General features: G+C 48.1%; 1 protein-coding gene across 6 annotated transcripts in view; it reads right to left on the bottom strand.

The window, feature by feature from the left end:
* The window catches only part of anks1b (ankyrin repeat and sterile alpha motif domain containing 1B), a 114,630-nt gene that overhangs the window by 66,556 nt on the left and 35,914 nt on the right, over positions 1–12,160 (bottom strand). For all 6 annotated transcript variants that reach the window (XM_037460209.2, XM_037460207.2, XM_037460206.2 and 3 more), the window contains exons 4-10: positions 11,391–11,543; positions 10,116–10,259; positions 7,806–7,881; positions 6,906–7,007; positions 5,073–5,195; positions 4,463–4,638; positions 2,148–2,279 (exon numbers count right to left, since the gene is read on the bottom strand). In XM_037460209.2, the coding sequence (XP_037316106.2) occupies positions 2,148–2,279; positions 4,463–4,638; positions 5,073–5,195; positions 6,906–7,007; positions 7,806–7,881; positions 10,116–10,259; positions 11,391–11,543 (906 nt within the window). The remainder of the gene's footprint in view (positions 1–2,147; positions 2,280–4,462; positions 4,639–5,072; positions 5,196–6,905; positions 7,008–7,805; positions 7,882–10,115; positions 10,260–11,390; positions 11,544–12,160) is intronic.

The following is a 12,160-nucleotide window of genomic DNA, read 5'->3' as shown; positions in this document are numbered from 1 at the left end:
GCGTGAGGGAGAACTGCTTCGAGCCTATTCCACCTCACACGCCGTCCACAGAAGTAACCTAATTACTGCTGATACATAAAGTACAGATACCTCAAACCACCCTAACTTCAAAAACAAGTACTTGAAATACAGTCTAAAATAAGTGCAAAGAGCCGGAATCCTTTCTGTGAGTGACAGTTTTGAATGACAGCTGGTCAACATCACTCAGGCAGGTTAAGGCATTTCTGCAGAGACATAAAGGGAGAGAAAGATGGACCAGAGAGCATGAGGTCGAGAGGGATGAGAGAATAAAAAGGTATTAGGCTGGAGGCTCTTGTGCGGGATGATGGGAAGAAGGGGTTCGTCCTCAGAGGGGACGCACAGGCTGCTCTCTTCATGTTAACTCAAATTAGCACCGCTGAATTATGTGATAACGACTCGACTCCTCACTCTCCTCCTCCCTCCTCCTCCTCCTCCTTATTCTTCATCTTCTATGAAGCCACACAAACATACACAAACCCACCCACACAGAATGAAGCCATGCACACACATTTAAACTGACATGCATGGGGTGGTTATTCTTTTTTTTCCTGGGCACAAACAAATTAAGCGCACACACACACACACACACACACACACACACACACACACACACACACCCGTCCAGGTGCAAACCTCTCCAGGCAGCGAGCCAGTCGTGCAGGAAGGCTGCCAGCATACGAGACACAGGGTCCGTTGTGTTGCCAATGTCACATGTCCCGCTGTTTGAGGCAGCTCACGTCCCACCGCTAAACAATCTCCTTCACGCGCGCACACACACACACTTAAGCACACTTAAGCACACTTATACATACGCAGCACGCGGAGGGCTGAGGGGAGAGGAAGGAGGGAAGGAGGGAAGGAGAGGAGCAGACACACGGGGTGAAGTGAAGGAGATTCACACCTGGGCATCAGGGAGGTTTTTCCTAAGAAGACTTGAATTCACAATTCATGCAGTATGCGGTGCATTCTTCAGTATTTCGGTTATCTGGTGTGAAAGATGCACAGGATTAAAGAAAAGCTGAATTGAGCTTTCTCCGTCGTTTTTCCCGGACGGATAATAAACATATTTCCCTTTTCACCACTTCAAAGCGGCCTCGTTGAGCCGATAGACTTTCAAATGAAACAATTCGTCTCCCCATTCAGACTAGGGCCCACTTTTCAAACACTCCAGTTTACCACATGCACACTTTACATGCGCTACAAGTGCATGAATTATGGTACATTTCAAAAAAAGATTACAGTACATAACAGACCTCCACCTCTCCCTGCCTCTGGAAATCCATCCAAAATACAGTTCAGCTAACATCACATCACAGACAATACATATCGACCTGTTTTACTAATGTACAGTGTTTTACTGGGAACCATTGTACAGTGTATATTCATATAAATTAAAAAAGTCTAATGAAATGAAAACAAGAGAACAAAGTTGGAATAAAACAGAACTTGGAAATAATATAATAAATAAGAATAAGCCAATGTAAAATATAAAAAAAAAAACAGAATATGTACAAATATGTATAAATATATTTGAGGGAAGGGTAAACATATAAAGGAGAATCCTGTTGCTGACTCACTTTTTGACCCCAAATAAAGGACTCACAATTGGTGGCCTCGAGCTCATGAGTATGATTATGACGAGTGTTGCCTTTACGAATTATTGACGAATCACAGACCAGAAGGCAAATATCAACCAGATGGCTGCGTGTCACGTGAAGCGGTTTCACCCGAGCGGTCTGACAGAAAAATCAATGCTTGCTTTTGGTTCGGTGAGAAATACGAGCATTTATCTTCTGCTATTTATTCCCGTGTGCCGCTGCAACATTTAGTTAGTCTCTCCTCTCATGTGATCTCATCGGCTCAGATGTAGTATCAGATCCACAATCGAAGGTGCGGATGAAACACGGAGGCAAAAAAAAACGACACTCCGCTGCATTAGAAAAAGTCCCTTCAAAATAAAATCACAGGATGAATTTTTATTTTCCCATGCAAAGGCCCGCGACCCACTAACAACGGGTCCGCGACCCACCAGTTGAGAATCACTGGTCTAGACCAAGTGTTAAGGTTAGCCTGTTTACGTGTCATTATGTGTGTGTGTGTGTGTGTGTGTGTGTGTGTGTGTGTACCTGCGATAGGCCTGAAAAGCCCAGGTTGCGACAGCCGTTGCAGGGTGTGAGCGCCTCCCAGAATCCAGTGGGGCCGCAGCTCTTTTCCGCCTCCTCCTCCTCCAGGGCCACAGCGAGAGGGGGGCTCGGACGCTGCGCGCACAAAAACGACAAAAAGAAATCAATGATTAAATCGCTAGGAAATAACTGGTGGATGAAATAAAGAGACGAAAAGAGACGATTTAAAGAGGCCGTATTCAGCAGACATTTACGGTCATTTTGACAGTTGAAACGTCACTCAAAAGGTCGGCAACACAAATCAAAACTTCTGGGATTTCGGCTTTTCTTTTTTTTTTTTTCTGGGCTTCAGTGCCCTTTACTTTAGATCCTGATGCTCATCTTAGCGTCAGGCAACTTGACGCATCGTTTAAAGTGTTTGCATTGAGAGAAAAATCATCTTTAGGAAGGGGGGGGGGGGGGTTTAAAGAGAGCAGGTGAGGTGGGGAGGGGGCAAATAAATCGGATTAAGAGAAGGAGCTTTGGAGGACATGTTAGAAAGAGGAGCCGGGGGACACCTGTGAGCTACAGATGGAGAAAAAAAAATACTAAAGAGCAGCAACTGGACTGGAGGCAGAAAATGAGGCTGGAACCAAAAGGTCACCGCTCGCCCCCGGATTGCAAAAGCCACCCCCCCCACCCCACCCCCCCACGCATGGACAGAAGTCCTTGCATTACAGTCACATTCAGATGTGTCAGCCGTGTTCAATGAAAAAGGAGGCTGTTAATAATGGATCACTGTGGACTGCATGGATGATCAATATTACAGCAGCTGAGCACGAGAGACCCTTTGAGTTAAAGGCCATCAGGATTTGTTTAACACACAAGAGCTCAGACTCCAGGCTTCTTGTTCTCTGGTGACAAAGAAACAAAAACAAAAAAAACAAATGAGGCACGAGCAGCTGATGAGCAGACCTTCCGTCACCGTAAGCCTGTTAGCAGCCTGTTAGCAGCCTGTTAGCAGCCTGTTAGCATGACCTTACCGTGATCGCATGTGGCTGAAAAACAAAACGCTGCCCAATTACGAGCTGTAAGACGTGACTGCAGAGTGACATTTGAAAAAATATTAAAATATTTTCCTCTTTTCTATGTCATTGTAAATGGAATACTTGAGGTCAAAAATTGTCATGGAACAAAATATATATATATATATAATATAAAAGGCAAAAAAGGAAACTTTTTTTTTAAAATTAGGTGAAAATGTATTTAGAAAAAAAGTCAAAATGTTTGAAAATAAATTTTTTTTAAAAGGTCAATTGTTGTTTTGTTTACACGGGTACCAGGTCATGGTAGGTAGTTTGCGGTACTGAGGTGCACACTCATTCACTCACTCACTCACTGGCTCGTCTGCAGGCGACAGATTGCATGACCCCGGAGGTCATCTGAAGCCCGGGGTCAACAAACTGTGGGGGAAACACTCCTCGGCTTGCTTTCACACACAGCCGATTACAGAAATGGAAAAGATGATGAGCTATTGATCAGTGTCAAAACAATTACCCCACAGAGGTGTAGGTGTGTGTGTGTGTGTGTGTGTGTGTGTGTGTGAGAGAGTGTGTGAAGAGAAATAGAAATAATAATTGAAACAGACTTTCTGTAAATAAGCGAGAGAAAGGCCCAGACTTTAGATGCTTCTTGTGTGAGTGTGTGGTCTAAAGGCTCAGGTGGGTGGGGGGGGGGTGGGGGGGGGCTCCGGCGGGCTCACAACGCGATGAGAGTGAGACGGTTCAGCTCCAGAACCACTATTCAAACCGATCCATAGATCCATTCCCTCCGTGTGCGACTGAGACGGCATTTCAGTCCATAGAGAGCAACTAGTCAGAAGACCCCCCTCCCCCCCCCCCCAAGGTCAAGAAGCACAACGTCTGCCTTACAATTCTAAAGCAGCCTGGGGAAGGAGCTGCTCGGTTCAACCCCCCCCCAAAAAAACACCCGATTTGAAGAAGTCAGTTGCGTGGGTCGGTCAGACACTGCCCCCTGTTGTCAGAATAGACAAAGTACAAGACAACACCCGTTTTAAAAGCTACACAAGAACCAGAAGAGCTGACTTCTTAGGGCCGGACACAGCAGACACAGGTGTGACAGGTGTGGAGGGGGGGGGGGGGGGTGTATAAAAGGCAGCAGGTGTGTATGTACATGGTACCGAGAAGAAGAAGAAGAAGGGGTAAACGTTATTGTAGGATAAAATAAGACCCTGGAGAGCCGCCCCAGTGTGAACTTTCCACGGCTCGTCACATAGTTACGGTCCGCTGGATGCTGTTCGAGTCGGCGGAACCTGGTACCTTGACTCGGGTCAGGGTGCCGTTGGGTCGATCCTCGTCCGAGAGCCGCCCGCTGCCGAAGCTGTCCACGGAGTGGGAGGAGATGGTGTGACAGAGCTCCTCGAAGGAGTAGTCCCTGTCCCGGCACTTCTTGATCTCGTGGAGCAGTTTGGACAGCTCGCTCGTCACAGCGTCGTCTTGGGGGGGGGGGGGGGGGGGGGGAGTAGGAGGAGGGGGGCAGGAGGAGGAGACGTTTGAATGTCAGAAAAACAGTAAGATAAGAGGCAAGAAGATGGTGGTTTATAAAAAACAGGAACTCGGCCGGGTGCAATGTGACGCCCAGGACACAGAGGGCAGCGCTGCACAGGGAAACAGAGCCACAGGAGCTACTAAAATGTAAAACAACAAAAAATTATGATCTTTGAAAATATATTTATTATTCCCTTATCATTTAATAATAATAATTTCTTAGGGTGATTATGATATGTTCAGGATTATTCGTAAACATATCTCTATTTCTTTTCAGTTCTTTAAAATCTATACTGCTGGCCCCTCAATCACAAAACAACATTTAAACACAGACACACACACACACACACACACACACACACAGACCATTGTGTACACTCACTCTTGTGCCTGAGGGAGGGGGACGCCGAGGGCGAGGGAACGGAGGTTCTGGGTGCAGGGACGGGACACTTCCGGACGGGCTCCTCAAAGATGCTCCCCCCCTCCATCTGGTCCATGGTGTATTCTACAGAGACGTGGAGAGAGGCAGACCCAAAGCGGGGGGGGTTAGAACAGTGAGAGGTGGGGGCGGGGGGGGGGGGGGGTTCATGTGTGTCAGAAACTTGAAGCCTCTAATCGCGGGCCAGACTCCCTGCAGACCCGTAATGAGGGATGCTATTAATGAGTGTTTGCACCACCATGGGGCCCGGCATGCATGCGGGATAGTTATGACACACAACTACGTTTGCATACAATTACACAAAGGGGGGAAGTGCATCAGAGTCATTTGACGCCGTCTAATTGCTTGACAGTTGTATCTGGCGCCCCCCCCCCCCCTCACCGCCTCCCGTAGCCCTCCTTCAGTTGTATATGAAGAAACTACAGAACATATAACTAGCGTGAAGGGGCCGGTTAACCAATGCATGCGGCGGGATGAGTCGTGCGCCGTAATTCAAATGAGAATCTCATGGCACCGACGCAGAAAGTCCCTCAGCTGCCCCCCCCCCCCCCCTCCCTCCCTCCCTCCTCCTTCCTCCCTCTGCATCCTTTTCTGCGTCTCCACTCCGAAACAGCAAATGGCACGCAGCTGATCTTTTCACCAAGTCACAGCTGTCTCCTTTCTGCATCTCGCCATTCCTCCTTCAAGCCTCACACACACACACACACACACACACACACACAGTCTTGTATCTGCGCTGAGGTCCAAATCTCTGGTTTACTGAGATTAGATTCGGATGGCAGCTATTCCACAACAATATCGACCATCATAAAGGATTTTTGACATTTCAAAAGATGGTCTATTCATGCCTCTAAAAGTCTTTCTAGACCTCAAATGCTCTTTCAATTTGTGTAAAAGCAGCGTTCACTTCATATTTGCTTATATTCAGTGACTGTTTCTTATCCGAGAAGCAGAATTCAAAAAGGATGCTGGCTGAAGTTCAAGTGAGAAGGCATTAAACCTTGGAGGCACCAGAATGCTAAATGCTACGCTATGTTCACTTTGTCTGAAAGGTTCAGTTTGTAGTCGGGCCGACATGAATCCGTGCACATCGGAAGTAGACTGTTGTGGCTTCATAAACGTGACATTTTGATCGCTGCTATACCGCCCCATTAATTACCTACAGCTGTGTCCCTGTTCTCTAGCAGCGAGAGCACACAGTTCCAATTGGCCCGGGATACATATTTACACTTCAGTTCCTGCTTTCTGGTGAATCCTTTGCACGGTTTTAATGGGGGAAACTTATTTCTTTTGCGCGCGGGACAATGTGAAATAAAACGAAACACAAGGCTCGGGAGTTTCATTGGAAAAATCTGTGTTTGCACAGAAGGAAAAGACGTGCAACAAAAGCGATGCTGACATTGAGAAGCTGGAAACGAGGTCGATGAGAGCTGTGTGTGTGTGTGTGTGTGTGTGTGTATCAGATGCTTAATGTCAGCTTTGTGTCGTATGTTGTTTATGGTGCTTCTGTGTACAGATTCGCCTCCAAGTTACCGCAAAGTTTTTTGGATTCCATCTCTGCCAGACTCTGGCACTCACCTTCACCTACTGAATGAACCACCTGTGACTTTGACACCTTCATGATCTTAATGTCAACACCATCGCACCTGAAAGCCTTTAAACTCTACTTAAAAAACGGTTAAACGAATGCACACTGTCTCTTTAAATCTCTACATTTACTGTATGCAAATATTCCTCAAAATTCACAGTGTGTGTGTTTGTGTGTGTGTGTGTTACCTTGGATGAGAGCAGTGATCTGCTGGGATTTCGGGGCGGGATGCTCCCTCAGGATCTCCAGGGCTGTTCTCCCCTGGCTGTCTCGGAGATTAGTGTCGATCTCTTAAACACACAAACACAAACAAATGTACAGTACACCACACAAACAACCGAGGGGCAACACAACACAGCCGGGACCCGGCTCGGAGCGAGTAAGACTAACGCGTACACAACAAAGAAGGCTTTTTCACTAACTCGAGCATGCAAACAGAAAGAAAAAAATCTCTCCTCTACAGTAAATCCCCCGATTCACACTTTTAATCCCTTCTTGCGCGAGTGGGTCAAATTCATCAGAGAAAAAAAAATAATAATAAAAAAAAAAAAAAAATGACATTCCAGTCACTCTGCTGGGCGCCACGAATGAAATATGAACCAAAGGTAAGAGAAAGCTCATTTGGACCTGATGAAAAGTAGCATTTTTCACTCATTCCCAACTACTTTTTGTACACATGTCACAAACAAGTAACGGTCACTTCTTTCCTCTTGTTCTTTGGGCTTTTATTTGAAACTCAAAAATCTTGAGAGAGAACTGAAGAATTTCCAATGACGCTTGGTGTTTAAAAAAAAAAAGGTGAGAGATGAGAATTCTTACCAGTAAACATGAACCTAATAGCAACCTGTAAGCTGAGCTTAGAAAAGAGAAAAAGCGACAACAAAAACTGGGGGGAAAAAATTAAATAATGCCAAAGCAAAAGTTAAGTTGAAGGTCTTGGATTCTTTAGCTGAGAGTTCACCTGAGGGCGAATCCCACCCACAGTCCAGAGAGGAGAAAAAAAAAAAAACACTCGAGCATCGAGCCCCGAGCTGAAAAGCACAGAGTTTGCAGTATATATATTTTTGTGGGTGTATTTATAGACCCACCTGAGTCGAGCAGGAGGCGAACTACATCCGTCTTCCCACAGAGAGCCGCCTCGTGGAGGGCGCTGCCGTTCTCCGTCTAGGAGAGGGACACACACAGAGCGGGGGCGATGCTGCATCACGCTAACGAGTGAACACACACACACATAGACGTCAAGCACACAGGTGGATTTTAGGGAGAAACCCGAAAAAATAAAGAAATGAGGAGGAAAAGCCCGGGGATTAGAAGGCGATCCGATGCAGCGCGTCTTTGTTGGGCCTGCAAACAGCGCGTCACTCAAACCGCCACTCGAGCAGCGGGGGGGAGGGGGGGGGGGGGGCGGCGGCGTGGAGACGCAGCTCGCCACGGCCCGGCCCGTATCAACCCTTTAAATCAGTATGATGCAACACGTGGAAACCATGGCGGAAGGCTGTGCAGAATGCCGTGCACACACCTTGATGCTAGAATCCCCACCGGCGGAGACTTGAGTCGCACATCACATGCACGTATGTATACACACCCTACCCAGAGACGCACTCACACACACACTCTGCAACATACATATGCTGACACCATCGCATCCTTCACGGCCGGCTGCCCGAACCACACGGATGAAGTCCCGGACCGAACCGAGCTCCTTAATAAAGACGAATTATCTGGACGACAGCTGACGGGGCGCCACGGGGAAATTTAACTCCATCTCAACGCCACTTCCCATCCCACTTCCCATCCCGCTTCCCATCCCACTTCCCATCCCACTTCCCATCCCGCTTCCCATCCCACTTCCCATCCCACTTCCCACAGCGATCGGGCGGCGATGCAGGGAGTGAACGGCGGAGGACTTCGCTGTGTCATGGCTGCTGTCAGGAGCTGTTGAACTTTTCGAGAAGGTGGGAGGTGTGTGTGTGTGTGTGTGTGTGTGTGTGTGTGTGTTTACACTAAACTTCTGCCCTGCGCTGTTGGCCACCTGCCCATGCCAGCAGCAGGTTCCTCCATGGGGATTTCCCCTCATTACTATGGAAACATTCAGAGAGAGAGAGAGAGAGAGACAGAACTGCTTTCATAAATTATTCATTCACACTCAGGCAGACCTATATGGCTCGACTCCAATTACTGACCTTTACGATCGTTCACACACACACACACACACACACACACACACACACACACACACACACACACACACACACACCTTTCCACTGGCGACAATTTCAAAAGACGGCCATCTGCGAGTAGTCCCCCGAGTGTCCAGGCTCTGCCGTCATCAGTGAATTTACAAAAAATAGCGCAGCGGGTTCTTCCTCATATATTCTCATCAGCATGGGAGACAAGAGGAAGCGGTCGTCGCGATGTAGTTAATAAAGCATTTTAAACATGTGCAGCGATCGATTATAGAAAACACGATTTACGCTGGAACATGCAACAGCGAGTCAAACAGTCGGAGGGGAAAAAAGAGGGGAGGAAGAAGGCCGCGTTGCAGGAAGCAGCAAAGCGTGGCCGTTATCTGACGAGGTCTCACGAAAAGGGCTGCAAGCGGGTTTGTGTGTGTGTGTGTGGGGGGGGGGGGGTGGGGGGGGGGACCAAACGTAAACGAAAGGAGGAGAAGAGCGGCGCGGACAGCGTGACGGGAGAGTGAGCCGGCCGTAAGTGAGACGTATGAAGTGCTGTGAGTAAATCGGACCTCTCAGGAACAGCCTGTCCTCCTCCTCCTCCTCCTCCTCCTCCTCTTCATCCTCCTGCTGCTCTCTCAATCTTTCCTCCCAATCAATTATTCATCCCTCTCCATCACCACACCATGGGAGGCATGCAATGCATATATATGCTCTCTGAGACACACACACACACACAAACACTTTCAAAAGGGAGAATCTGCGGAGCATTTGTGCCTTTGGTGGATTATTTACACAGAAAACAAAGCAGAGCTTCGACAGCAGCTTTTTAAAATGTTCTCTTACAGCAGAGAAGAGGAATTTCAGGAGGTGTGCTCACTCGACACCTAATTCTGTTGAACATATAATTGCAAACCAGGATCGTTAAACTTCCACCTCCAAGTCTATTCGCCGAGGAAACAACCACAACGGTATCTCAAAAAGGTTTCACAAGTGTCTAATGATGTTATCCGCACATCTCGATGTGAGCAGCTTACGTGAGGAAGTACTACTTCCTGTTTAAGACGCCTTTTACATTTATTAAGAAGCAACCGACAACAGGCCCCTCAATTCTGCCCATGAGGCCTCTGTAGTCTCTGCCAGGGATCCGCTTGATCCTCCGGCGATACACCGCCGTCCCCCAAACCCCCCACCCCCCCCTCGGTCGCTCGCTCGCCATCTTACCACGCAGTTGACGTCCATGCCGGCCTCCAGCAGCGTCTGCACGGCGCTGCGGTGCCCGTTGCGCGCGGCCAGGTGCAGCGGCGTGTGCCGGCGGGTGTGGCTGGTCATGAGGTTGGGGTGAGCGCTCACCAGCATGCGCACCACCTGGGCAAAGGCAGGACGAGCAGAGTTCAGTTCCTAAATGTGCAATTGTTACAGCTTGATTGGCGGAACAACCCAAGCAATGAAGAGGATGATGATGATGATGATGATGATGATGATGATGATGATGATGATGATGATGATTGAAAATACACAGAAGCTCTGTATTATAATTAGTAATTATTGTGATGTAAACCCTTGAATTCAAACCCAACTCGGGGGTAGTGTGCGGTCATTCAACGCACGTGTGTGTGTGTGTGTGTGTGTGTGTGTGTGTGTGTGTGTGTGTGTGTGTGTGTGTGTGTGTGTCCTGCATGTGTGCGCACACTAAACTTTTGCCCCGTGTTAGTTACGTCTCCGTAAAGCAGCAGCTTCCACCGGAGGGATTTCCCCTTCATTGTGATGCAAGAGGAAGAGGAAGAGAGGGAGAGGGAGAGGGAGAGGGAGAGGGAGAGAGAGAGAGAGAGAGAGAGGGAGAGAGAGAGAGAGAGAAATGCCGCTGCCTTGATAAATGTTTTATTCACACACTGAAGCTGTGCGATTACTCGCTGCCGTAGCAGAGAGGAACGCTGATTGCACACGAGCAGGAAGTAGTCGAGGAAGTTTTTTTTTTTTTTTTTTTCAATTTCCTTCGCATGTCCGCCATTTCTTTTTAAGGAATCACCGGCTCGGGGGAGTTTCGAGGGCCACGGTGACCTCAGCTAGTGGCCCGCTGCCCTTTCTGTCGCGAACGCTCGTGGCGACATTGTCATTAATTGCAAAAAGGCTTGAATAATTCTGGGTATCTTTATGGAAATTACAGCTTCTCCCCTCTGGACACAGCGAAAGGTCAAGTCCATCAGGATCGGGGCTACCTAATCTCTCTCATCCTCATGTGCCCGCTGAGGAAGAGTCTTCCAGGTAAAAAGGGTCAATTTAAATGAGCGCCGGATTGGATGTGACGATGCAGAACCCCACCCCGAACACAAGCTGCATGAAAATAACGATTCAAGATGAATCTAAGAAACTACCCAGAGGATTCCAAAAGACATTTGAAAAGATATTCCAACACCAAATGTTTGGCTTGTTGCAGCACGAAACATCCCGAATTCTTCTCCGGGGGAAAAAACGTATGCGAGCAACTTGGTCACGGACCTCCAGGCGTCCGTACAGCGCCGCCAGGTCCAGGGGGGTCTCCTGCTGGCTGTTCCTCATGGTCGGGTCGGTCAGCTCCTGCAGCAGCACGGAGACCACCTCCGAGTGTCCGTACTGGGCCGCACAGTGGAGCGCCGTCTCCCGCTCGTGGTTCTGTGGCACGAACGAAAAGGGGGGGGGGGGGGGGGGGGGTGTGGAGTAAGGGAAAGAGGATGCAAGGAAGGTCAAAGGAGGAGGCAAATGACGAGAAAAAAAGGGTGATCGATAGCGAAGGGACCAGGAGGGTGGGGAAATGTGGGAGAGAGAGGATGGAGGTATGTAAAAAGGGAGAGAAGAAAGAAGAGGAAAAAAACATGGCATTTAGTAATCGGATCACACTTTAACGACGTGGCCTGTCAGCTTCCACTCAACCGGCCGATCAGCATATCCAGAAGAAACAGAATTTATATAAATACCGATCTTATTTTGCTGCCTGTGAATGCGAAACAAGAGGGACTCAAAGTAAACTGTGCAGTGTGCATAATCATGTGAAAGAAGAAAAAAAAAAAAATCGGACTTCTTTAATAAGAAAGGAGTTCGAGTGCATTTCATAGTTTAGGAGGCGGAATGAGGAACAGAAAAGGAATCTGTTACCAGAGATCTGACGTCAACAAAGACATCAATCTCTACTGTGGTTAGTGAGTCACACACTAGAGAAAATGTGTTTTCAGTGGATTCAGTGGCCCAGTGGGTCTCCGGGTCATAGAATGGTTTCTAAAATCGAGTCACTT

The sequence above is a fragment of the Pungitius pungitius genome, chromosome 2, assembly GCF_949316345.1.
Source record: "Pungitius pungitius chromosome 2, fPunPun2.1, whole genome shotgun sequence".
In the NCBI taxonomy this organism is placed as follows: domain Eukaryota; kingdom Metazoa; phylum Chordata; class Actinopteri; order Perciformes; family Gasterosteidae; genus Pungitius; species Pungitius pungitius.
Note: the sequence above shows the minus strand (reverse complement) of the source record. Positions and strands in the feature narration are given on the sequence as shown.